The 26,501-nt window shown below is 33.1% G+C and overlaps 3 protein-coding genes across 3 annotated transcripts; 1 reads left to right on the forward strand and 2 right to left on the reverse strand.

Annotated features, from left to right (window-relative positions):
• Window positions 1-2,061: 2,061 nt before the first annotated feature.
• Window positions 2,062-6,359, forward strand: LOC140886591 (serine/threonine-protein kinase BSK1-like). Its single transcript, XM_073293252.1, has 9 exons — window positions 2,062-2,536; window positions 2,647-2,782; window positions 3,072-3,205; window positions 3,334-3,439; window positions 4,194-4,279; window positions 4,453-4,641; window positions 5,021-5,185; window positions 5,276-5,389; window positions 5,894-6,359. Exons 1-9 carry the CDS (start codon window positions 2,207-2,209, stop codon window positions 6,146-6,148), a joined length of 1,515 nt encoding a protein of 504 aa, XP_073149353.1. The 5' UTR covers window positions 2,062-2,206; the 3' UTR covers window positions 6,149-6,359.
• Window positions 6,360-6,618: 259 nt separating this feature from the next.
• Window positions 6,619-8,357, reverse strand: LOC140891128 (NAC domain-containing protein 6-like). The gene is made up of 3 exons (XM_073299440.1): window positions 8,127-8,357; window positions 7,401-7,684; window positions 6,619-7,300 (listed from the first exon to the last, which is right to left on the reverse strand). The coding sequence occupies exons 1-3, from the start codon at window positions 8,308-8,310 to the stop codon at window positions 6,923-6,925; spliced, it is 846 nt and encodes a 281-aa protein (XP_073155541.1). The 5' UTR covers window positions 8,311-8,357; the 3' UTR covers window positions 6,619-6,922.
• Window positions 8,358-24,703: 16,346 nt separating this feature from the next.
• Window positions 24,704-26,083, reverse strand: LOC140887801 (cytokinin riboside 5'-monophosphate phosphoribohydrolase LOG5-like). Its single transcript, XM_073295290.1, has 7 exons — window positions 25,960-26,083; window positions 25,736-25,833; window positions 25,597-25,627; window positions 25,408-25,507; window positions 25,184-25,254; window positions 24,941-25,084; window positions 24,704-24,826 (listed from the first exon to the last, which is right to left on the reverse strand). The coding sequence occupies exons 1-7, from the start codon at window positions 26,071-26,073 to the stop codon at window positions 24,716-24,718; spliced, it is 669 nt and encodes a 222-aa protein (XP_073151391.1). The 5' UTR covers window positions 26,074-26,083; the 3' UTR covers window positions 24,704-24,715.
• Between the last annotated feature and the right edge of the window lie 418 nt (window positions 26,084-26,501).

Raw genomic sequence — 26,501 nt, forward strand, 5'->3', positions numbered from 1 at the left:
AATTTATTAAATTAAAAAGTTTAAAAGTTTAAAAAATCATTAAATTAAATTTCAAATATATATTTATAATATTTAAGACAAAAAAAATATTTTCATAAGTTAAAATTTATCAACTTGTAATTAATTAATAATTATTAGCCCAAAAAATATTATAATTATATATTTTTATACTAAACATATCATAATAAAATAAAGTCATTTCAATCAAATAATATTATAATCTCAAATTATAGATAAAATATTATTATTTAGTATAAAAATATAATTATACATTATTAATATTACATATATATTTTATATTTATATATATAAATGTATATTTTAAATATATATATACATATAAATATTATGGCAGGGCGAGTCAGGGGCGGGTTTCGCCAAACCCGAGACCCACCCCAGAATCACTTGGGAGGGTCTAGATCCGCCCGTCGGGGCGGGTTTGATGCCCGACCCATTCCTAATTGCGACTTTAGAGGAACTTGCCAAATGATTTTGAAAGTGTGGATTTATTTTTGATTTGTTTTAAGTAACTTTAATTGGAAGTTATTGTTGGAAGTTAAATGCTGTCAAGGATAAGACATATTTGGACAGCTAATTCATAATGGCTAGCGTTACAAAAGAGAAGCCCCTACAAGCCATTTCTCTCTTTTGGTAGTCGTGGACCACCAATCAATTTATTAACACTATGATGACGATGTAAGAATTAAAAGCTTAGGATATGTTATTATTTCGTTTTTTTTTGGGGCAATTTATTTCGTATTTAATATAGTAGTAAACGGAACACTGATAAATTTTATGGGCTCTTATAAAAAGTAACAAGGTATTTGGATATTATTGTACCAAAACAATTTAAATTAAACTGTCTATGCACGTGTAGTCATTTTAATGAATACATGCAGAGTGTGGGTATTTGTTTTTGTACGTGAGAACCATTAAACAAATTGTGGATGGATGCATTTTAAAACAATGGATGACATCGAACTATCCATTATTTATAGATAGTACTCTTCTATAACTAATGACCTGGTAAATTTAAGTTTTGGAGTTCATATGTTCATATTAGATTTCTCCACTTCAAATATATCGCGGTCATTAGATGTAGAATTTTTATGACATATACGAATTTTTCATTGTTATGAGTGCAATAATAATCCTCAATAATAATCACTTGCTTGAGATGATAATGATTTCATATTTTCATATATTCATTGAGTTAACGTAAATAATCAAATCGATTATCAAGAAAGAAAAGATTTGGATATTTTATTATACTATGAAGTAAGCACAACATGTGGTGTTTTGCATATTTTTTTATATATAAGACAATCAATTTACCATTTATGCATCTCTCGTATTGTAAAAAATACATCATCATGTTGTGCTTAAAGTCGAGATGAGAATTCAAATCGGAATTAGTTCCACAATAGTCTATAATGATCAATCTGATCCATCCATCCTTGGTCTCCCACGTGTCCTCTTGAGACAAGAACTTCTCCCTCGCCCGATACATGACAAAAACTTGAGAATTATTAGGCCATAAAGTATTGTATTTATCGTATAAAAATAGCATCCAATTAATTATAATAACTCACTAAAAAAAAGAAGAAGAAAATAATGGACTAAACAACGTCACCAAGAATCATTAGCCATAATTTAATATCTAATCTTCAATATTCCACAGCTAAACCAGCCTGAAACTCCACTAAATCAAATCATTAATTCTTCCATAATTAATTAATTATTAATTAATTAATTAATGCCAACAACCTTCGACATGTTTGTATAGATTAATGGTTATTATGGTCCCTCGTACTGTTTGTTCGAGTGATTTAAGGTTACAACTGCAACAGTATGTATACAACGGTAGTAAAACAATCATTTTAACTGCATGTAACAAAGTTAAAGATTGATGAAAAAGTGTGAAAAGAGATTAAGCTTTTGATAATTTTGTTACTAATTATTATATTACTATAAGATTTCAAGAACAAACGGGGAAAGAAATGATAAAGATCCCTTTTTTATTTATATATAAATTAAAATATAAATATATGTAACTGTTCCAAATTATTCTCAAAACTGTATGTATTGTTGGGCTCTTTTCTTTTATCATAATCGTAGGCTTGGGACCTGAAAGGGAGAGGGTGATTGTACATTGAGCAGAGAAGTGGAAGAGGGTATTTGAACAGTATTGCAGAGTGTTTGTGCAATGGGCTGCTTAGCTTCAAAGTTTCCTCCAGATGAAGCGCAGGCGGGGAACGATAAGGTCAAGGCGCACGGCCCATCTCCGACTTCTGCCGGCCGACACCAGCCCGCGGGACCCGACTCGGGGGTAGCTGCCACCGGGGTTCCATCCTTTTCCGAGTTCTCCTTCGCGGACCTCAAGTCTGCTACAAATAACTTCAGCCCGGATTTTATCGTCTCAGAAAGCGGTGAAAAAGCCCCGAATATTGTTTACAAAGGCCGCCTCCAGAACGGCCGGTGGATCGCCGTCAAGAAGTTTCCTAAGATGGCTTGGTCGGACCCGAAACAGTTTGCGGTATTGTAATTTTATGATAGACGCTATGTGTGTGTGTTAGTGTGTATCTAATCTGGTGGAATTCTATGTTGAAATAGCTGAGTTATGCCATGGATTGTTTTGTGTTGTAGGAGGAGGCATGGAGAGTCGGCAAGTTGAGGAACCAAAGGCTGGCGAATTTAATAGGGTATTGTTGTGATGGTGATGATAGGTTGCTGGTTGCAGAATTCATGACCAATGATACGCTTGCTAAGCATTTATTTCATTGTATGTTATCCTTGTTTCTTGCATTTCTGAGATTTTGCTTTTTAAGCAACGCCAAATTTGTTATCATACCCTATCAATAAGTTGACACTATTCTTCGCAATCTTTTCCTGAAATGATTTACAAATTAATGTGCTCTTGGGACCTAAAGATGATATTTAGAAAAATATGATTTTCGGTAGGTTGTTATTGTGATAATCGAGATTTTGGGCTGGTTGTGTTACATAAAAATATATATATCTATACATAAAGACAGTTTTGAGTGATATTATTATCCCATTAAATTTTATAGGGGAGAGTCAGACCATTGAATGGGCCATGCGCTTGAGAGTAGCACTCTATATAGCTGAAGCATTGGCTTACTGTAGCAATGAAGGTCATCCGTTGTATCACGACCTCAATGCCTACAGGGTTCTCTTCGATGGGGTATTTTCCTATCTTTGGTTCGTCATTACGAATAGAATCAGCCGCCCACTTGTTTGTACTAGAGTATTCTTGTGCTATTATTATTTTCTTTAGATCTTGAAGGATGGAAATATGAGTGGACTTTGCAGGATGGTGATCCTAGGCTTTCATGTTTTGGTTTGATGAAAAACAGCCAGGATGGAAAAAGTTACAGCACAAATCTTGCCTACACTCCCCCAGAATATCTAAAAAATGGTAATTTTCAGTTACATAAATTTTCGCTTGATTTGCTATTGAAGGGAAACTCTTTATTTTGAGTGTGGGAACTTTTGTTTGTTTGAATCTATTAATCCTTCTTGTACAACTCATGAGCATCTTCCAACCTGTACTATACTGTTGTGTTTTATCCTCCATTTCTTTAGCACAATAATTTAATTTGGTACTTGTTCTCGTGGATATCTGATCAGTCTAAAATTCTTAATTGGAAAGCATGCTTGTGATGGTAGGACTAGTTAGCGGATGAGTATCTTGGTTTCTTTAAGATGACGCAACTGTTCCTGTCTTCCTGAAATCTCAACTGATTTCAAGGGCTAACTGGATATGAACTTATGAAGTTTTGAGCGGGCAGTTGACAAAATTTTTCACATTTTAAGTTATACTTGTCTGGTTCTTATGCAGTAAGGCTTGCGAATGTGAATGATAAATATTGCGTTCAAGCTTCAATTAGATATTTTCATGATTCACGCTAGTCTACCCGACTTAATAGCATATTGATTGTTCATATATCCTAAATTATCTCTCAGCTTATGCGACGACAACTATCTTTTTAAAATTAAGCCATCATATATCCCAAAAGCGAAAGAAATTAAAGCCTGTGATATTTCCATTCTCACGACTCATTATTACTGGGGTTGCATTAATTTTATTGTTAAGGTGTGAGGCTGTTAGCCGTGAGCAAGCAACTGCTAGCTTCCATTTCCCATGCATAACTCTTTATTTTGTATCGTAGGTAGGGTAACACCACAAAGTGTCATATACAGCTTTGGCACTGTACTCTTGGATCTGCTAAGTGGAAAGCACATTCCTCCAAGTCATGTGAGTAGCTTATATTTTAAATGGGCGACGTGGTACGTGAAATTACTTTGTTGCACATAAAACTTTAGCGATTTGGGAATCACATTATAAACGGTGATGTTAATGGCTGGTCCCTCCATATATATGAATTATGATATTTCTGGAATGGTTTGATAAACACGAATTATGTGCAGGCTCTTGATATGATACGAGGTAAAAACATCATTCTACTGATGGATTCACATTTGGAGGGAAGGTTTTCTACAGAAGAAGCTACAATAGTTGTCGGTCTTGCTTCACGTTGTTTGCAATATGAACCTAGGGAAAGGCCTAATGTAAAGGATCTTGTTTCTACTCTTTCTCCACTACAACCAAAATCAGATGTATGAATCTCAACTCTATTCCTTATCTTTCCATTTGGTACGACAATTTTTATTATACACAAGGGAATATTTTTTGTTTTTTTTAAAAAAAATTAAATTACAAATCAGACACCTCTAAAATAAAAGACATCCAGAATTCGTCATGTAGTTATTGCATTGTAGCCACTTTTATTGTAAAAAATGTCTTCCTCCAAACCTCACAGATGACCAGCCATCCTGTTACCTAATGTTTAAGAGCAATAAAATGTTTCTCATACACAATAGCATTCCTCTTTTCCCTATGAATACTTTATATCAGATGTTGCATGAAGCAATGCTCGTTATTCTACTGACAGTCTCATAAATTTGAAAGTGACTGGATGCAATTTGATGGCTTTAGGTTCCCTCTCATGTAATGCTTGGGATTTCGAAGCACGAAGAAGCACCCGCAACACCTCAACGCCCTCTTTCACCAATGGGCGAGGCCTGTTCTCGTATGGACCTTACAGCAATACACCAAATACTGGTGACCACCCACTATCGGGATGATGAAGGAACAAACGAGGTATTATGTCTCATAATTGTTGATGCACATACGCATCCCTCTAATTTTAGTTTCTATGTTTTAAATGCCATTTTTCAAATTATCCTCCAGTTGTCGTTTCAAGAATGGACCCAGCAGATGAGAGATATGTTAGATGCTAGAAAGCGCGGTGATTATGCATTCCGTGACAAGGACTTTAAGACTGCTATCGATTGTTATTCACAGGTTTGGGCTTTCATTATTTCCTGCTGTTGTTATGGGACGTGAATGAGTAATTGCTTGCATTTATAACTTAACACATTTAACATCCTGGATTATGGAGAGAAAATGTGAACGTAAATGTAAAGAAATGAAAACCAAGTGGTGCTCCTTCTCATTTGTTGCTCGAGTCCCTCTTACTGCCTTAACTAGAGAGGCAAAACAAAATTTGACCAGTGAAAATGCAGTGGTAATGATTCTATTCTAAAGGACTGAAATTCCCTATTGGAGATGAACCCAAAACAAGGTTAAAAAGATTGTTTCTTATAAAAAAACGAAACGAGGTTAAAAAGAAAAAATTCAGATGCTGCCCTCTTTTGCATCTATGTTTAGTAGAGATTCCAGCATCTCAGAAACCAAGCAATGGATGCTTGTAGTTGTCTGAGAAGTTTGTTCGACGGTAAAAAGCAAAGTGTTGTTTCTTTACATCACCTAACCTTATAATGGTTTATTTTCATATTGAACATGCAGTTTATCGACGTAGGAACTATGGTTTCACCAACAGTGTATGCACGGCGTAGTTTATGTTATCTGATGTGTGATCAAGCTGATGTGGCCCTTCGAGATGCAATGCAAGCACAGATTGTGCATCCAGACTGGGCTACAGCATTCTACATGCAGTCGGTCGCCCTTGCCAAACTGGACATGCACCAGGATGCTGCCGACATGTTAAAGGAAGCTGCTGGACTCGAAGAAAAGAGGCAAAAAGCAGGTGGGAGAGGATGATCATCGTTCTTGCCATCAAGTTTGTATATTTTTTGTGGGTTAGAAGGTAGCTTGTATTTTTCCCACAATTGTAAAAGTACCTTTTGGCCCCGTATGTTGCATTAATTCTTCGCATATTTGAACCGCAGAGCACTTGCAAATGCAAGGAATTAGTTGTATATCTTGTGATAATGTATGTTTTTGTTTATGAATGGTTAATTCATTTTATTTTTGAATGAATTCTACATGTCGGAAGGACTCGTGAAATGTTGCTAAGCGTTTAGTAAAGCTTAAGTTTGTTGGATAATTGTAAGTTTCATAAGTTGGAAATTAGTAAAACAATTATTTCAATATTTAAAAATTAATTATGCAAATTTTTAAAAACTGTCATTAATTAAAATGCTAAATAAGACAAAAACATGGTTTATGCCAACAATTATTTATATTATTATTACAATGGAGTGAGGTGTTTTGTTATGATGTGTTGAATATAATGTAAAACAATCATTTTGATATTAAACGTCAACTAAGTTGCACATGAATGAAAACTACCAGTGGTTTTATTACAAAGTACTCCACTAATATTATGCATGTTAGCAGCCACATTGTTCTTTATACATATTGATCCCTCAGGCCCTTTACTCAGTCTTCCCTGATCATGAAACACAAGATCGTGTCGGCATCCGAACTCGAATCCTTACTGTCCAAACGCGAAGCCTAAGATACGCACATGCATACATAATAGTTTATATGAATTGATAATTATAGACATATATAGTTAATAGTAGTTTAAGATTAGCAGAGTGGCAAGAAATTGTTGCAGTTATCAAGCCAAGGACTTCTCAATTGTGCCCAGAAGGAGTCTTGAGTCCAGTCCATGTCCAGTTTAGGCAGCTGCAGATCCACAAAATTCTCATGCCCATTAGGTAAATTCAACTTGCTGCAACCTCTCCCTGATCCTGCTGTATAATCCATACTCGTCGCCGTCGCCGTCGCCGTCCCCGTCTCTACTAGAAATGTTGTGTCTTGTTCATACTCTTTCTTGAATCCCATGTCAGCATCGATTTGATCGCAGGACGATATGGAGTCCATGGCTGGTTCTTCCATTGCTGCCATCTGCTCCAGCGCCTTCAGAGGCGTCGCCTTTCTGTATACTTTACACAACACTATGTCCTGCATTAAACCAAGAAAACCAACTCAGAATATTAACCAAATTTCATATAAGATAAAAAAAAGCAAAGCACCTATATATGTATGAAGCAGATGATATTACCTTGTGTGGAAGTGTGGACTGATGGGAGAATGTATCAGGTAAACGATATTCGTTCATGATCCAATCCGTCTTTCTTCCTCGGGGAGCTCTGCCTTCATAGAACACCAGAGTTTTCCTGAATCCCAGCATCTTCTTGGGATCCGACAGGCTCAGTATTTTGCGGTCCGAGCCGGTTGCCTTCCAGAAGCCACGCTCCGTGGTTCGATTAGGCCTGCCTCCACTGCCGTGTTTCCTGTCCCTTGGCACGAAGAAGTACCATTCTCTCTCGCCGATTTTCGCCAGCCCTGTCCATGTTTCATTCCATCAAATGATCAATATCACTTCTTGCTTATTCTTCTTATGTGTTTACATGTAAGCTTAGGGATGATTCTATGCTAACTCATGAGAATCCAACGACCCATATCTTTTTGTGTTTGAGACTTTTAAGTGAACATTTCAAATGCAAAAAAAATTGGGCCCTTGAAATGTAGCAGCATAGACTGACCCGTAACTTAGATAGAAACTAGCTAACTTTACATGTAAGCTTAGGGATGATTATATGCTACCTCATTCGGACGGTGCCCAAATGAGAATCGAACGACCCATATCTTTTTGTGTTTGAAACCTTTACGTGAACATCTTAAATACAAAAAAAATTGGGCCATTCAATGTAGGGGCACAGACTGACCCGTAACTTAGATAGAAACTAGCTAACAGGTTGTTTTACAATTTATGTATATACAAAACCTGGCAACTCCCGGGGATGGTGATTGTAGATGTTCAAGATTCCGATGATATCGCCGCGCAGTTTCTTGCCGATCACCCTGGTTTTGAGGTAAAAATTGAGCAACTCTTCCTCGGTGGGGTGAAACCTGAAACCCGGCAACTCCAACTCGAGTCTTGATTCGTCCATAGCTATGCATTCATTCATGTATATGACTATATATTGTGCAGGACACTTGATTCTGTCCACTGAGGCTTCTTCCATGTATATATATATATATATATATATATATATATATAACCATTATAGCTAGTGTTGTGAAAGAGACTCATGTGAAGACTAGTTCACGCGGTTTTTAGACTCGTGTTCTTGGGAGATTATTATAAACTTTAGTTTAATTGAATGGGTAACTCTTAGTGGTAAATCTACCGTTTCATATTTTGAGACGTCAGCGATATAACATTAATTATAGTCATGACTCATATGTAGATTAGTAGTTAGTACTTTTGTGTACGCGTTCTGTACTTATGAAGTTCGTGTTTTTTAAAGAAAAAAAATTAAAAATTAAAAATTAAAAAATATAGTGTTTTCATAAATAAATACTGACTAAAACGCAACAAAAACGTCAATTTTACAAGTGAGTGATCTTTTCGTAATTAAAAACACACCCAAAGTCACAAAGTTAATATCGTTTTGATAAATAAGAAAAAAAAAATCTAATGGTTAAGAAAAGATAATGTCGTATACAATGACTAATTTGCCTAATAATTTTGGTTTTGTTGTGAATTAAGTTAGAATATTTATCTCAAGATTTATCAATCAATCGAAAGTTTGTTAATTTAAAGACCTCTACTATGATAATATAGTAAGATATATAATTCATGTGATATATAATCTAAGTACTATCATTGGTGTAGGATTTTAAGCGTTGAGTAAATAAAATCCACTTAATTAAATTCCATCTTATTATTTTTTGCTCACAAGAGATTTTTTAAATTGTCACGAATGTGAAGACGAAATGATCATATATTTTCTATGATATTAAAATCCAAAAAAAAATTGGTATAAAATGTTATCAATCCCAAAGAGAAACAATATGTCTAGACCACGAGGAATTGACAACTTTTTGGAATTTCGTCAATCTTTGAATCGGTCAAGCAAGAAAATCCCTACTTTTTGGTTGTCTGATAATTCCTCATTTTCCTTATGGAATTTGAACCATCAAATAATCTACAGTATTCATGGGAAAAGATTTTTCATTGTGTTGAGAAAAACAATACAGGATACTGTGCATTAAAATAGACACGATTTTAATATTTTATATGTATAATTAATTAAATAATTAATTATTTAATCATATGATATGTATTACAGAAGACTATTAAATTCTTTTGATTCATATTTTTATGCCAGGCGTCTTCAATAATATTAAAATCGTCTTCTGTATTCAATTTGTTCACAATGGGAACTCAAATAGTTTTTTTCTATCATAATTTTTCATGGATGAATCAAGATTTTCAACATCTTACTATATTATTGCACCATTCAATAACCAAATTAAAATTAATTTGGTGAAGACAAAAACGAAATATCTAAAATATTTTTCAAAAAGCCAAAAAAAAGTAACAAAAATTTTTATCTCTATTTTAAATTTCATTTGTTCGTGACAATCTCCATTTTTGTGCTTTCATTTTATTTTCAAATCTAAATTGATCTGAAACTAAAATATATTACATGTATACGATAAATAATATTTATATTTTAATCATATAGGCAACTTATTATTTTCAATTTAAATTGATTTGAAACAAACATATAATATATGTTCATAATAAATAATATTCATATTTTAATTATACAAACAATGCGTATGCAAGCGCAACTAATTATCATAATTATCATTATGGTTTGATTACCATTTCCTCGTTCTCTATCTATCTAATTACTATTTGTTTCTTCCTTCGTGATTTAATTGGCATCCCACTTAAAGATTTATCAATATGACAATATCTCTCGCAGAGGTCAGGAGTTCGATTTTCCCTACCAACATTTTTTTGGACTAGTCTGTCACACAGGATTTGCCTAGTACGGTTTACCTGATTAACGTAGTTTGCAGGCTATTGTGTTAGTTCGGGGAGTGCGCATCAAATATAACAGCTGCGGGCAGGGGCGTAGCCAAGAATACTTTATCTGGTGGGCAGAATGTTTCTCATTATTAATTTAAACATCACACAATAAATAAAAAAAACTAAAAAAAATACATAATTCTTATGTAAGCCGTATTTTGCGATATTTCAATTCATCAAACTTGTTTATGATAAATTCTGTATCAATACCAAAAGCAATTATAATTTATATAACCAATTATAGATGTATAAATAAATTTGAAACACATACCTAATACCTATATTTGAAGAATTGAAGTTGTTATTCTCTCGTCGTTCCGTGTGCGCCAAAGAGATTGCTTAATTTTATTTTTATATGATAATAGTCTATAATCTACATAATTAATAACGTTTTCGATTGGGCTTTAATAATTAAATGAGCTCATCGGTGTTTTTTTTTTTTTTTTGAGATAATGGTTTCACATATTCTTTAATGGTTTTATGATCGATAAATAAATTGAGCTTGTAAACATATATACCTAGGCCTAAAATTGAAAATTTTTGCTGGGCTAATGCCCACCTTTGCCCACACTATGCTATGCCCCTGGCTGCGGGTTTCCACGTCACAAATATATAACAATATCTCCCGTCCAACTTTAATTTGATGATTTTTCCCTTTTGTTTCCTTTAATATCCCTACAAATACTTTGGTGTCATAATGGATATACCTAAAAAAACTAATAAATTTTCTATCTATCATAATTATATAATTTGAAATTTTGGAAATAATTTGTAAATTAATATGTAGATATGTGTATTTCAGTTCTATATTTTTAGCATTTATTTCATTAAAAAATTATATAAATTAGTAAAAAAGTAACCAATTCGTGAAACATGCTTTGAACAATATAGGAGGTTTTACATTTGTTGGTGCATATATAATTCAGAACCAGTGCTAGAAAATATATCGAATTTTTGGTATATCGAGATTATTGTACCGGAAAAAACACAATTTTTTCGATACGCTAATGGTAACAATATGAAATTTAAAATTTTTGAATGTACCGGAATACCGAAACAATGTATAATAATTTATATATTTTAAACAATAAATTTAAAAATATAAGTATTTTGGGTATAAAAAAGTATATACTGATAACGTACAAAATTTTTGCATACCGTAATATTATACGATATACCACCTCTATAATGAAAACATCATATATATATATATATTGAAATTCAAAAACAAAAAGCTCATTATAAATACCAAATTCTAATTGACTGTGCGATATAATGTATTATCTAAATTGAGTGAATTTATAAATTTCTACAATAAAAATTTTTTCTTAAAGCTCCCTAGGACCACCAAACTTGGTCAAATCCAATGTTTAATTCTTGTACCCAATTTATGCATTTATGTACTTCATTTATGCTATTTTGTGCTCAATTATGGTACTTGAATCATCCGCAAAATTGGTATCAGAGCTTTAGGTTAATTATTCAGACTTTATATTATTCGTTAATTCATACTTTTCTTTGTTGAGGAGAAGATTTTCTACAAAAGATGACTTCAAACGAAGGTTTGAATCAAGATGATTTTATTAATATAAAATCCTATAAACAAGTTAATCTACTCATAATAGATTACTTACAACAGGTTGTGAATAATGCTCTTAATTTTGAAGGAAGTAAGAAAGATGATCTCTAACTCTAAATTTTTAGAGATTACCCCAGATTCCTCTAAACTCTTCGAAGATCTTAGAGAAATTCAAAAGACGGTACAATATTACAACAATCAGCTGTATGAAATACCTCGGCAAATTGAAGAAATCCTTAAGAAACAAGAAGAAATTCTTGAAACTCTAAAGGATCTTCAAAATAAAATCATAAATCTAGAACACACTTCTGGTTCTAGAAAAAGAAATACAGGAGGAAGGTTATCACTCTCGTTTGGTACTGAACCTTTGTTACATCAGAAAGGTAAAATCAAAATGGTTCAAAAACCTTGAACTGATAATGAAAGGATGATTAATCTTATAAAAGCAGTATCAGAGAAAAACACTATCTGATGACTACTTTAGAAAGATTAAATCTCGAGGATCTACAAGATCTTGCGGATTCTTTTGCGAATCTCAAAGTAGTAGATCTAAAAATGAATTCCCCTGAGGGTGAACAACCCATAAGGAATCCCCCAAGATATGTGGTTAAAACAGAAGAACCACATAGTGAGTTCCAGGTTGGAGAAAATTCACATCCAGCAGGAACCAGATCAAGAAGGAGTAAAATCCCACTCCATCAAACTCCTTACGGAAAAACTGCTTTAGATCCAATACATCCTTACGGGGTTATGTTAAACCTTGATGTTTTGGACTTAAAAAACAGACAAGATCTTATAGATGATTGGATGTCAGCTATGAGAATTGCAGCAGAGACATTAGATCTCAATAAAGAAGGATTCATTAAACTTTTAAAAATAAGTCTAATGGGATCTGTCAAGATTGCATGGGAGATGACTATGCCAGATACGAAGGAATCGATCTTAGCAGGAGAATCCCTCAGCGAGATTGGAGAAAGAATGACCACCCTATTTAAAGCACAATTCATAGGGGTAGACTATTTCAATAATCAAGATACAGAGAAAAAAAGAAGATATACTCAAGCTCTGTATAGCCTCGAGTTACATGATATCTGTTTAGTTGATGAATACATTATGTTATTAACCAAATACAGATGGAATTCAGGAGTCGAGAAAAATGTAGCTATTCAGCTATTTTTCGCAAAAATGCCAACTCCCTGGAGAGAAATGATGATTAAAGAATACGTTCCAGGTCATCTTGATACATTGGCAAGACGCGCGTCCTTTTTGAAAGGAAAATTGGCAGAATGGTGCCATATGGCAGCATTACAAAAGAACTACAAGAAAATAAGGGGTATAGATAAACGTACACCTTTATGTTGTAGAGAAAGTGATCTTCCAACGATCATTGGAAACAGATCACAGGGATTTAAAAGGAAGAAATTCAGAAATAATCCCTATAATAAAAGAATGAGAAGTTCTTGGAAATCAAGAACATTTTGGTCCAAACAAAATGCTAGATCTTATAGATCAGGAAGAAGAAGTGGACCTACAAGAACATCCCCAGTAACAAGCTCATCACAAAGCAGGAGAAGAATACCATCAAGAAGAACTTTCAGAAGAACTCATACAAGAGCAAGTGAAAGTTTCAAGGATTGCAACTGCTGGACATGTGGAGCAAGAGGACATATATCTACCAATTATCCAGAAAACGAGAAAAAATGAGTTAAACTCTTTGAAGCAACACCAGATATGGATGATGCGGTCTTTTTTCAAGATATAGTCTAAGTATATCAATTTGAGGATATCACCTCAGATGAAAGCATATACGAAGAAGAGATATTGTTTAGTCAAGAAGATTCTGAGGATGAATCAGAATCAGAATAAAGAAGAAGTGTTTCGGCAGGAAACACATGAAAGTTTAACTGGATTCTTTAGCCAAACTACGATATCTCATAATATGGTCCAAAGGATTATGAGAGAAAATCCAACGTTACAAAAGTACCAGGGATTTTTGGCAGGACAAGTAGAAAGAGTCTTAGGCAACCTAGGGCTTAGACAAAGAAGACATAATTTGATTTACAAAGTATCCAGAAGGGAAATGACAATCCTCATGGAGTTAACAAGTAATCAAATAGAGATGCAGTTAATTCCTTTTGAAAAAATAAGAGAGGAATTGCAAAAGTGGAAAAGTGAGGTAGCAAGGACGATGTCTTGGATTCATATTGGAGAAATCCAAATAATGATTAAGACAACTTTTAAAGAAGGAATAGATTCACCTATAGATATCGTAGTATGCGATAAAAAAGAATGGGGAATATTCAAGATGCTGTCCTGGGTACTATCTCAGAAAATCTATGTGCAGGAAAAATTTTATGAGTTATTTATCCAAGAATAGCTTACAATTTAGCTGACAGGGACTTTAGTCGAGCCTTGACGTTGCATCAAAATTTCAAGGAAAAAAGACTAATGAAGGAAGGTAATAGGCCATATTTTATTACATATCAAATTACATATGCTCTTTTTAATACTCACTATTCTGAATTATTTATTAGAAATGAGTTCATTGAAATTCCAGAGATCTTTGGGAAAGTTGCTCATGCGATATACCCAAAAAGAATCGAGTTTCCTTTAATTCAGGAAACTGACATTCAAATTCAAGACAGACCGGTTCTATACAGAGACCTTAAAATAGAACCTCGAAGGTTATCTTTCCAAGAAAATCGAATGACAAGTAGGAGATGGGACAAATCTCCTATTCAATAAATTCCACCAGAAGAAAAAGAGTTTTCTATAATAGGAAAACTTAGATCTCCAGAAGGATGGAAAGAAGTAAAAATAGTATTCGAAATTACAAGTCATCGGAACCAGATCCCTTGTAACTCGATTTACTATTTGAAACAACAGGAAAAAGGAACTTACCAATGATTGATAAATATTGGAGAATTGAAAGTTCAAACCTGTGGAATTTCAGGAAAAGAAGTGGATCAGCTCATTCTTGGCCTAGAGTTTCTAGAGGACCATAAACCATGGAAACGCCTTGAAAAAGGAATAGAGTTCATGGCAAAAGAAAAGACTTGGAGGATTCAATAAGAATTCTACAAAATGGAAAACCAAGAGAATTGGATAAGGGACAATACCTTAATCAGATTCGAAAACTCTGTTTACAAACAGAGGAAGAAGCAATTGTTGAAATTAGTAAGTCATGAACATGATTTACTAGAACGCATTGAAGAGGTAGAAAAGAGTAACCATACTCTACGTTCTGAAGCCTTAGGAAGACTAAAGGCGAATAGTCTTAATCGGATTACTGAGTTACAACACATGCTGTTAAAAATGGCAGGACCATTTAGTAATCCATTTAAAAAATGACAACAAGTCCATTCTCCATATACATTCTGATAGGGATGTTGTATGAACAATATAAGGCTGAATACTTTGCAGCTTATATTGATTCGGGAGCAGCAATTTGTACAGCAAAAAGAGGAGTCTTCCCTGAAGAATGTGAAGAAGAATTACCAAAAATTGCTGGACGAGATTTCTCTAGAAGAATTTTAATTCTTTGTAAAGGAATAAAACAAGCAGAAATTCTTATGGGAGGAGCAGGTCAGACACCTTGGTACAAGGTAAAGACACCACCAATCTATTTCCATGATACAGGATCTGATATCCTGTTGGGAAATAACTTCTTACAAATGTTTAAGAAGTACACACAAGACAATGAGTCAAGAAGGCTTATGTTCACTACAATTTGTGATCATAAAATTATCGTTCAAAGACTCAAGGTTGCTTTTTATCGACAATTGCCGATAATATTTCACAGCCAGCGTGGTGATAAAGGACAACTTTTTCACCCAAAAATGAAAGATCCAAGAAGGTTTGGAGAAACCATATTGAAAATAACAACAGAACAAGAACTCCAAACAGAGGATATGGAGCTTCTCAAGGTAACTCTACATCACAGAGATATAGAGTTAGAAAATAAGGTATCCCTTGAAGATGTCAAAAAGAGGCTCAAAGAAAGTTATAACGAACATCCTTTGGCATAGTGGGATAGAAATCAACTCAAAGCCAGTCTTACTCTAAAGGAAGACAAAGAATATGAATTCGTCAGATATAAGCCTATCCCGATGAACTTTACAGATCAAAGGGATATGAGAATGATTATCAAGGAACATTTGGACCTTGGTCTAATCAAAAAAGGAGTTTCACCATATAGCAGCCCAGGATTTCTGGTCAAAAATCATGGTGAAATAAAAAGAGAAAAACCCAGGTTAGTTATTAATTACCAAAGTATTAATAAAATCCTGGAGTTTGATGGGTATTTCATACCCAGTAGAGAACATCTAATTAGCTGTGTACGAAATGCTAGAGTGTTCTCAAAATTTGATTGTAAGTCTGGATTCTACCAGATAAAAATGGAAGAAGGCAGTAAGAAATTCACAGCCTTCTTTACTCCACAAGGACACTATATTTGGGAAGTTATGCCTATGAGATTGGCTAATGCACCCCAGATATTTCAAAGAAATATGGATAACCTTTTTAAGGATTATTTCAACTTTATGTTTGTTTATATTGATGATATTCTTATAGCATCAAAAAACATCGACGAACACGTTAAACATTTAGAGATTTTCTCTAAAATTTGCAAACAAGAGGGATTGGTCTTATATGAAAAGAAAGCAGTCATAGCAACAAGAAAAATTGAATTCCTTGTTATTGAGATTGATGAATCCGGAATAATTCTACAATCCCATATTGTGGAAAAGGTAAAGAATTTTCCAGATAAACTTAAAGACGTAAAACAACTTCAGAGTTTTCTTGGAGTAGTTAATTTTGCAGGGATATTCATTAACAATCTAGCAATGTACAGAAAGGTGTTCAGTCCTTTGTTAAAAAATGATGCTAAGTTTATATGGACCGATGACCATACTAAAGGGGTAAACCAATTAAAGGAGATATGTAAGAATCTCCCAAAAATGGCTATACCCGTAGATGAAAATGATCTGGTGTTATTCAAGGATGCCAGTGACGAATGGTGGGCAGCAGTCCTTACCAAGATCCCCCCAGATGGAGAAATACCATGCAGATACTGTAGCGGTATTTTTTCAGAATCAGAGGTCATCAGATGACATATCAACGAGAAGAAATTTTATGCAGTTAAAAGGGCTTTCGAAAAATGACCATTATTTTTACTTGCTAAAAAATTCACACTCAAGGTTGATAACACCCAGGTAAAAGCTTTCCTAAGAAATAAGATTAAATCTAAACCTGAGAAAGCTAGGTTATTAAGATGGCAAGCATTATGTCAAAATTATATTTTTGATATTGTTATTATTAAATCTCATGAAAATATTCTTGCAGATTTCTTAACAAAATATGGAAGGCAGTGACGTGGATTCCATCATGAAAATGCAGAGGCATCTCAGAGAACACCTTGGGTTGCTTCAAACCGAGTTCAACCAGTTAGCCATTAATGCTGAAATGGCCAGCAGGTTACAACAAGCTGATCGGATCAAAGTATCTAATCGAATTACAGGATGTATGCAGACTCAAACACAACTTTGGGCTGCTATTCAAGGGCCAATTGTGAAGGCTATAGAGAAACCATTGGTTTCTCATAAACAAGATATGCTAAAACCATTGGTTTTACAAAAACAAGAAATACAACCACCGGTTGTGAAACAAAATGTTGAGGGATCTAAAACTCAAGAAACAAGTGTGAATCTATCATCAGCCTTTGATGATTTGGATGAAGCAACAATTGATGAGGATAACTCATCAAGTCAACCCTCCGCCTCTGGGGTAAAAGAGGAAGAGATCAATCTTAGGCCCAACACACACAAGGGCAAATCTAAGATCGATACTAACCCAGCTACTATTTCTCCATTTCAGGTTTATCAATAAATGTGGGAGAAATTAAGTACAAGAAGTGAAATTAACCCTAACACTTGCAGGGTTGATGTAGCAGGGATATATCCAAGGGTTTGGCTAAAAAACAATGTCAATCCTAAGGATGTAAAGCTCTGGTATGAATTTGGGGCTTTGGTCTCAGTTTATACAACGTCACCAAGCTTTCCGGAGATATCACAGTTACCAAAATGGATTCAGGAAGCAGTCCAAGAAACATGGGCAAATAACGACCATTTGTCCAGAGGAGATGTGCTTGAATTATATTTTTTTAGTGCAGCTCCAGAACCAACCGGGAAAGGATCACACGAGCCCTTTCATTTCATCAAGCTGAGGAGACCTGACATGAATAATCAAAAATTCATCAAGGATCCCCTATCTGAAAAAATACCATTAGTGTCCACTTTTGGAGAAGATGAAATTTCAACCAGAAGGGCATGGGGTATTTGTGTTTGTCTCACCGAGATGGACAAGGTCAAGTTTTCGTTCAAATTTTATCAGAATTCTGTGAACGGATCATTCCTGTTAAACACAATGACAGGAAAAACTACGGATTTTGCGAAAGAACTCTTCGAAAAGAAGAGAAACTTTTTGTGGAACAACAAGCTGTCGGGAAATAAAGAGAGTCGCCGAAAATTTTGTAACATGGCTCATATCGAAAGATGGTCAGAAAACATCTGCCCAGAGTGTTCAAACCAGAAGGAGCCAGAATTCGGAAAAAACTTCAGACCCCGAACGGATCGAAAAAAATTTTCCGAGACAAGCAAAGGTGTACAGGGACCACCAAAGATGCGTTTTTTCAGGGGACCACTGCAAAAACAGAAGATGCCCCAACAACAATAAAAAAAGCATGTGAGGAAGATAGAGCCAAAAGAAAAAGGACATCATATGACTCCTCCACCAAAAGATGTCATCAATAATGGCATAACAGGACAAGGTGAATAACGGGTGACTCATCCACTAGCTAAAGATGTCATTAATAATGGCATAAAAGGACAAGACAAAATAGTTGTAAGATTCCCTGAAGTTTCTCGGTGAAACGAGTGGAACCTTAGCTATAAATACAAGCGTTCAAGGAAGCTGAAGACATCGAACATTCCTCTTCAGTTTTCTTACAAATAAATTGTTGTAATATTTATCTTTCTATTGTAATAAGTTTTCTATTTATGTATTTCAAGAACAAAGCTACTATGAGTAGCTAAACAAGTTGTCTTCTCCTCTTTAAAGTAGTTGATTTATGTAATAATATTATGTCTGAATAATTTTTCTAAAGTCTCTTGTTCTTTCATGCTCATATTTTATAATTAAATTCATATACCATACGCCTTAAGGTAGAAAACGAATTAAGGATGTGTTGGGTGTCGTTGAAGGAACTTGTGCAGAAACCATCTGTTGCGACTGCGTGGTTGGAGTGTGAGGAGCACTTCGTAAAACTCGGCAGGTATGACCCGACGACACTATCATCTTACGGAAGCATGTTCGACCCTAATTCAGAGTATATCGGCTGGAAACCTTGCGTAACCGATAGTTCTGCTTGGCCTGAACGGGTTCGATAGGTAAAACAATGTCACGTACAAAGGATTAAATGCTAAACACTTTGTTAAGACAAATTTGAGGACCACTAGGGAGTTGAAACAAAGAAATTTGAATGTAGAGAGTTAAGAGAAAAAAATTTTTGGGTTTGGGGATTTTAAAATAATTTGCCCATCTAAATTACTGATTAAGATGATAACAAATTTAAAAATATGACAAACAAATCATTTTTATTTATTTATTATTTTTGTATTATATATATATATATATATATATATATATATATATATATATATATATACCCACACACACGGAAAGAACACGTGATGGACATAAAAAAATTGTAATTATATATTTGTTTATTAAATATATATATATATATATATACCCACACACACGGAAAGAACACGTGATGGACATAAAAAAATTGTAATTATATATTTGTTTATTAATATATAATACATAATATAAAAAAGATATTTGATGGACAATATTAATTAACACATAATATGATTAATTAATCGTGGGATAATAAATTAAAAAATACAAAAACAAAAGAAAATTCACAATTTAAAGTGGTGATATATTAATATATATGTAAACTAAAAAAATAATAATAGTAATAATAATATATGTTAGATTAAAAGTATCATATCATCATATAATATATTAACCCTTTTTTAAAATCCAGAATGGTGCCTTATTTTTCCATTATATTATTTTTAACGTTCAAGATCATTAATTTAATTATCATTTTAAAATATAAAATCATTAATATTGTTGGAACTGTATTTTATTAAAATTTTTAAATAAATCTGTCGAATAATAATAATTTTCTTTTTCTTAAATTGATTTTTAAAACACAACAATTCATTTGTGTAATCGGTAAAATAAATTATAAAGCAAAATAAATTACATAAACTATGTCTATATTTTCTTTACAATCATAAAAATAGATAATACAATGAAAATATAAAATAAATTTAACTATATATAATTTATTTTTATTAATTAATATATGAAAAACTTAAATCATACAATTTATCACACTATATTATTTATTCTCCTTATCTTTCATTTTTCTTATTACACTTGTAACGTATCCTTATCTTATGAACCTATTAAATAATCTTCATGAGACTAAAATGAAATTTGATACTTTTTCAAAATAAAATTGTATTAGTCGCATAGGGGAGAGATGAGGTTTGAAGTTTGAACTAAAGATAATATTATCTGGAGATGTATATATATTAAAAAAAAAGAGCTTTTACTTAGAGTCCGTTTGAAGTTACGGATTATTAATTTATGTATTAATAATTTTATCTAGTCTCACGTTCTTTTTGCAAGATTATTTATCCATTTTTTAATTATTTATATCACATCAATCAAATCATTAATTATTTATACTACATCAATCAAATCATTAAATTTAATTTTTTATATTAACCTTTATAAATAATATTATTTATATTTTATTAATTATTAAAAAGATAAAATGATAATTTAGTATTTTTATATAAAATATAACCAATCAAATCAAACAAACCATAATCTATCAATCAAATAAAATCTTATATTAACTATCATTTTTTATTTATTTTTTATTATAATATATTACTTATCTTTATATTATTTATCTTATCTATCACCTCAAACGGACCCTTAGGCACCGTTTGGTTTGAGGTATGGTATAAGTAATATATACATGAGTAGTATAATGTAATAAAAAATAAATAAGAAATGATATTTAAAATTTTGATTGATAGATTATGGTTTATTTGATTTGATTGATTAAATTTTATATAAAAATGTTAAATGACTATTTTATCTTTTTAACAATAAATAAAATAAAAATTATATTATTTATAAGTGGTAATATAGTAATTTGAATTTAATGATTTGATTAATGTTAGATAAATAATTAATATATAGATAAATAATATAATAAAAAAAACGTAAGATGAAATGACAAAGAAAGTAATCTGATATAATATTTTCTGATTCAAAGCTAAAACCGCGTATTTTGCGCACCATAGTGTTTTTGGAATTAAAAGGAAAACAGCAGAGTCAGGAGTCTTCGAGTGACTTGACTTGGAAGTCTTCTCCCACTCAATCATACACACCTCTTTCTTTCCTTGCAATTTCTTCCCACCTTCCCTTGAGTATGGGACTTTGTCCTTTTTTGTCTTTTTAAAACGTTCACATGATATAAAAAGGGATAATGCTACATGTACATGGAGAGTTACATGTTGGTTTCACAATGTATTTGAAATTATATGATTATTTTTGCACTTTATTTAGAATAAATCTTTCAAAAATGCATGTAGGATAATCATATAATTTCAAGTACATTGTGCAACCCAACGTGTAACCCTCCATGTACATGTAGTATTACTCTATCGAAAAATGATAATATTTATAGACACCGATGTCATCTTCAATTCTACATTAACACTTGTTGGGAAAAAAAAATCAAATTAAGACTCTGAATTGACTAATATTTTAAAAAAAATGATAGACGGTACCACGGCTTAGTGATTAGAAGATTAGGCGGATCGTTTAGACTTTTTTTTTTTTTTTTTTTTTGTCTAATTTCTAATTATTCTTGTTCATAAACTCAAAATACATGAAATATTTATCATCTTCATCCGACACGAATTTATTGTAAAACATGTCAAATAATGTTTTTTTTTATTGTTCATAAACTCAAAATACATGAAATATTTATCATCTTCATCCGACACGAATTTATGGGAAAACATGTCAAATAATGTTTTTTTTTTAAAAAAACAATTTAAAAAATAAAAAAATATCATATATTAATCTAGACAGCCTTCTAAGTGAATTTCGAGCAGTCTAGCCGGCCTAAACGATCAATAAATGTAATAACATTCATAAACTTCAAATGTCTAAAAATCAGGACGACGGACAACCGCCTAGCGCCTAGGTGGTCCTAGGTGTCACCTTTTAAAACACTGAAATTGACGATAACTAGAGATGTCAAAATGGGTTAGGCTCGTCGGTTGGCCCGTCCCGCCATACAAAGTAGGTGGAATGGGTTGGCAATTTCTCAACCATTCTAAAAGATTGGTCGGTCCGCGCCGCGCCGCCCCGCCCCGCCCCGCCCCGCCTAATGGTGAGTTGTGGTGGATGCGTGTTGGCCCGCCAAATTATACGTAACTTCATCGGATTGACACGTTCCGTCACCTAAAATAGGTGGGTTGGATGGGGTTGGTGTTTTCTCAACCTGACTTAAAGATGTGTAAGCCCGTTACGCCCTGTCTAATGGTGGATTGCGACGGATTGTGAGTCTTCCCTATCCGACCAGCTCGTTTTAACACACCTAAGATAACATGAGCAAAATATAAAACATGTAAATGAAAAAACCAAAAAATGTGATAATTCAAAAGATTTCTCTCTAAAAAAATATATCTAAAAGATTTAAGATGGTGTTGATTTTAAAATCATCTCCATATATATTAAGGATAAAAGAACCGGTGTCTCTCGTCTATAGCTCTCGCTCGTCTTCAAACAGACCACTAAAATTATTATTTGAACATGTCTATTTTTTGTGAACCGACGAGTTCAGACCATTTTTAACGGTTCTAATATTAACATATGTGAACTATATGTAATACCAGCATCATGAAAATAACTACTTCCTTCATCCCAATTATTTAAGCTTCATTTACTTAGGGCAGACATAATTGACAAAATTTCCGACCCTTTCCGATTCCCAACTCGTTTCTGTCTCGAATTTTTTTCGTCCCGAGTGGTCGGGATCCGATCAATTTCGGGATCGGGATCAACAACTCTACCCGACGAAATTATTTTTTGATATTTATATTTATCTGTTTTAATATTAATGTCGAGTTATAAATTTTCATTTTGTTTTTTTATAATTATAAATAATTATATGTTTTAATTGTGTTAATCAAGTAGTTGTTACTTGTTTTAGTTTATTATTAATGTACTATGAAAATATTTTAGTTTTTAATGGTTATATACAAAGAATTTAACTTATTTTTATTATACTAAAAAATTATTTGAGTTTCTTCATAGATTTTTTTAAAAAAAATATATTTTCATAAAAAAATTTTTAAAAAAAATATGGTTCGATATTATCCTCTTCCGACTCGATGGAATTCCGAACATTCGGGTCCCGACACTTCTCGATAGATCGAAAGAAAAAAATTCTCAATTCTTGTCAAGATGAAAATCGAATAAAGGGATTACGGAACGAGTCACCATCCGATTTCACCCCTATTTACTTATCTCATCCGTTGTAATTACGTTGCCCAGTATTTTGAATATATAACATTCCCTCTTTTACAAATTTATCCATATTTATTAATATAATTAATCATATATACAAACTAATAAAATTTTTATCAAACAAGAGCAAAATTAATGGTTTTAATTAAGATTTATAAAAGTTATATTGTCAAAACATTTTCTTAATCTAAGCACACAAAAAATTAAATTAATGCTTGAGAGAAGAACTGTCAGAGCCTTGAGTCATATCACTCTGCGTCATTTTCTATTCCATTTATGATACCGCCTATTTCAATTTTTTTCTTACTATCAAAGCGACGACCTTGAAATCATACTTTGAAGTTGAATGGAGGATTCTAATTCATTGTTTTCAAATTCTTATGAATTGTAGCTAGATTCATATCTTCGTGTTAGGTGGAGTGGCTGCACATTAAATGCAGTAAACTGTGTCTTTTCCATGTTTTGAAAAAATATAAAAAATCAAAAATTTTATCAATGATTTATTATATTTTATTTATTCATATTGTTTAGCGCATTTAATTTTTAATAATTTGTGTAAACAGAATTTTTGTTAGTAAAGTGTAAAATGATTTGTAGCAGAAGATTTCGTTCCGCTTTAATTGGTCCACTATTTCCGATTTCTAAATTTTACGTAAACCAGGCCCAATATTAAGTTTCTTGGAACTTCATTCCCACCACAACACCGCCACAACTTCAAGTGTTTTACCCATGGACATGCATGGGACAATTACAGCCCATGTGGCTATACATGTGATATTGAATTTTGCATGCTCTTCGAATCGAACAAGTAAGTATTCACAGCCTTAATGACTACACATGATATGTTGAAACTAGATACATTAGGCTATGTAACAGTTGGGGGATGTAGGAAACTAGCATGTGGATGTACCCATAACCCACCAATCTAAGTAGAAGAAGAAGATGATGATGATGCTCGTATGGCATCATTCAACATCCATGAAACAATTCATTACCTTGAAAACATTGGCTAGATGAAATAAATCTAAGGCAAGCAGCGCCAGAACTGGCTACTGATGATAATCATATATAATCTTGAATTTTGAGTAATGAGAGGCAAAACCACATTGAATACAATACAAAAGACACATTAATGAGTTGCATATATATATATATGGTTGGATCAGTGATCAGAGCATATATGCCTCTTTTGGGATGTGTCATCTTTCTCTCACACCAGAGCAATTTCAGGGTGTTGCAATGCAGCGAACCCCACTTGCTGTGGCTGTTCCACCTCCCAATTCAACCCCATCACCACTTCATCTTCAACAGCCACGTATTCCTGTACATACACAAATGTTCATCATGATTCTTATCTTGGATTTTATAAAAATTAATACATATTTCAAACAAATGAGTGATCAAAAAGAGAGGTGATTGATTGTTAACCAATTACCTCGAGTTTCTGAATGAGGTCTTTGGCGTTTGGTGCAGACACAAAGATGTGACGCTGAGAAGGCTTTATGAAGCCATCATCCACTGCTTTGTCGATGAAAGTGAGAAGATAGTTGTAGTAGCCATCCACATTCAGCAGCCCCACCTGATCCCATATGAAACCAGATCATGTTCATGTGCTTAATTTACACTATTTCACACACAAACAAGAAGTCAAGAAAATGAAGAAAAAACACGAACTTACAGGCTTATCATGGATACCAAGCTGAGCCCATGTAATAACCTCCAACAACTCCTCCAGAGTCCCATAACCACCTGCAACGTCCGCAGCAAACCCACGTGAGATTGGACTAAAAAGAACCATTTCCCAGGAAAGGTGAAATCTTGCCAAATTCTATCATGCATGGATGGAAGGATACACAGTACAAAACAAATGAAGGAGCTAGCTAATTATGGTGTCCACCAAACCTGGCAAAGCAATGAAACAATCAGAGTGTCGGGCCATCTCGGCCTTTCTTTGGTGCATATCCGCAACCATTCTCAATTCCCCAACAGTCTCACCAGTTTTCTACATCACCGCCACCCAAGAGATAGAACTTTAACAGAAGTTATTTTGTCATAAAAATCAAAACTACAAGCTGGCAGTAACTTACTTACCTCTTTTCCAACCAATGGTTTCGGTATAATCCTGCGATTCAAACATAACCCAGAGTAATTAACCGGTAAGATAAAAGGCCAATGAAATCAAGAAAAAAAAAATCAAAATGCATCGGAAAGTATATATAATAATACACACCCAAGAACATGTCCGCCGCCTCGATGAACAGCTTGGGAAACCAGACCCATCAGCCCAATACTCCCTCCGCCGTACACAAGATCCAACCTTTTCGCCACCTTTATGTCAATAATTCAAACAACTTATGGGTAATCGCATTTCATGCATGCTGAGAGCATATATCAGCAGCTGAACATATATGGAGGTCAAAATAAACATGGGAATTGAAGTTATTATTCTAGTACCAGTTCTTGCCCTAGCTCCAGCGCTGCTTCGGTGTAGCATTCCCTCTTCCCCGAGCTGCTCCCGCAAAATACACAAACCCTTTTGAACCGTGATTTTGCATGGTTCTCCTCCATTGCTGATCTCTTGTTTTAGCTATGGTTTCGCCTCCTCTCACTGTATATTAATTAATAATTAGAACACACCAGCAACTATTTATAGAGTCATTTATTTGGAATAACTTTAGAACAAATTGGCCATAATTACAAAGATAGGTACCATGCATAATATTAATCACTGTTTGGTTTAAATGATGAAATAAACATAGATAAATAATTTTATTATAATAAAAAAATAAATAATATAATTAATTTAATTGATTAAATACAATTTTTTTTAAATTAAAATGATAAATTATTATTTTATTTTTTAAAAAATAAATAAAATATAAAATAATATTACATATAATTGATAATACAATAATTTAAATTTAATTATTTGATTAATGTAAGATAAATTGTTAATGATTTGTTTTATGTAAAATTAATAATTAATAGATAAATAA

This window comes from Henckelia pumila, chromosome 3 (assembly GCF_033568475.1).
Source record: "Henckelia pumila isolate YLH828 chromosome 3, ASM3356847v2, whole genome shotgun sequence".
NCBI lineage: Eukaryota > Viridiplantae > Streptophyta > Magnoliopsida > Lamiales > Gesneriaceae > Henckelia > Henckelia pumila.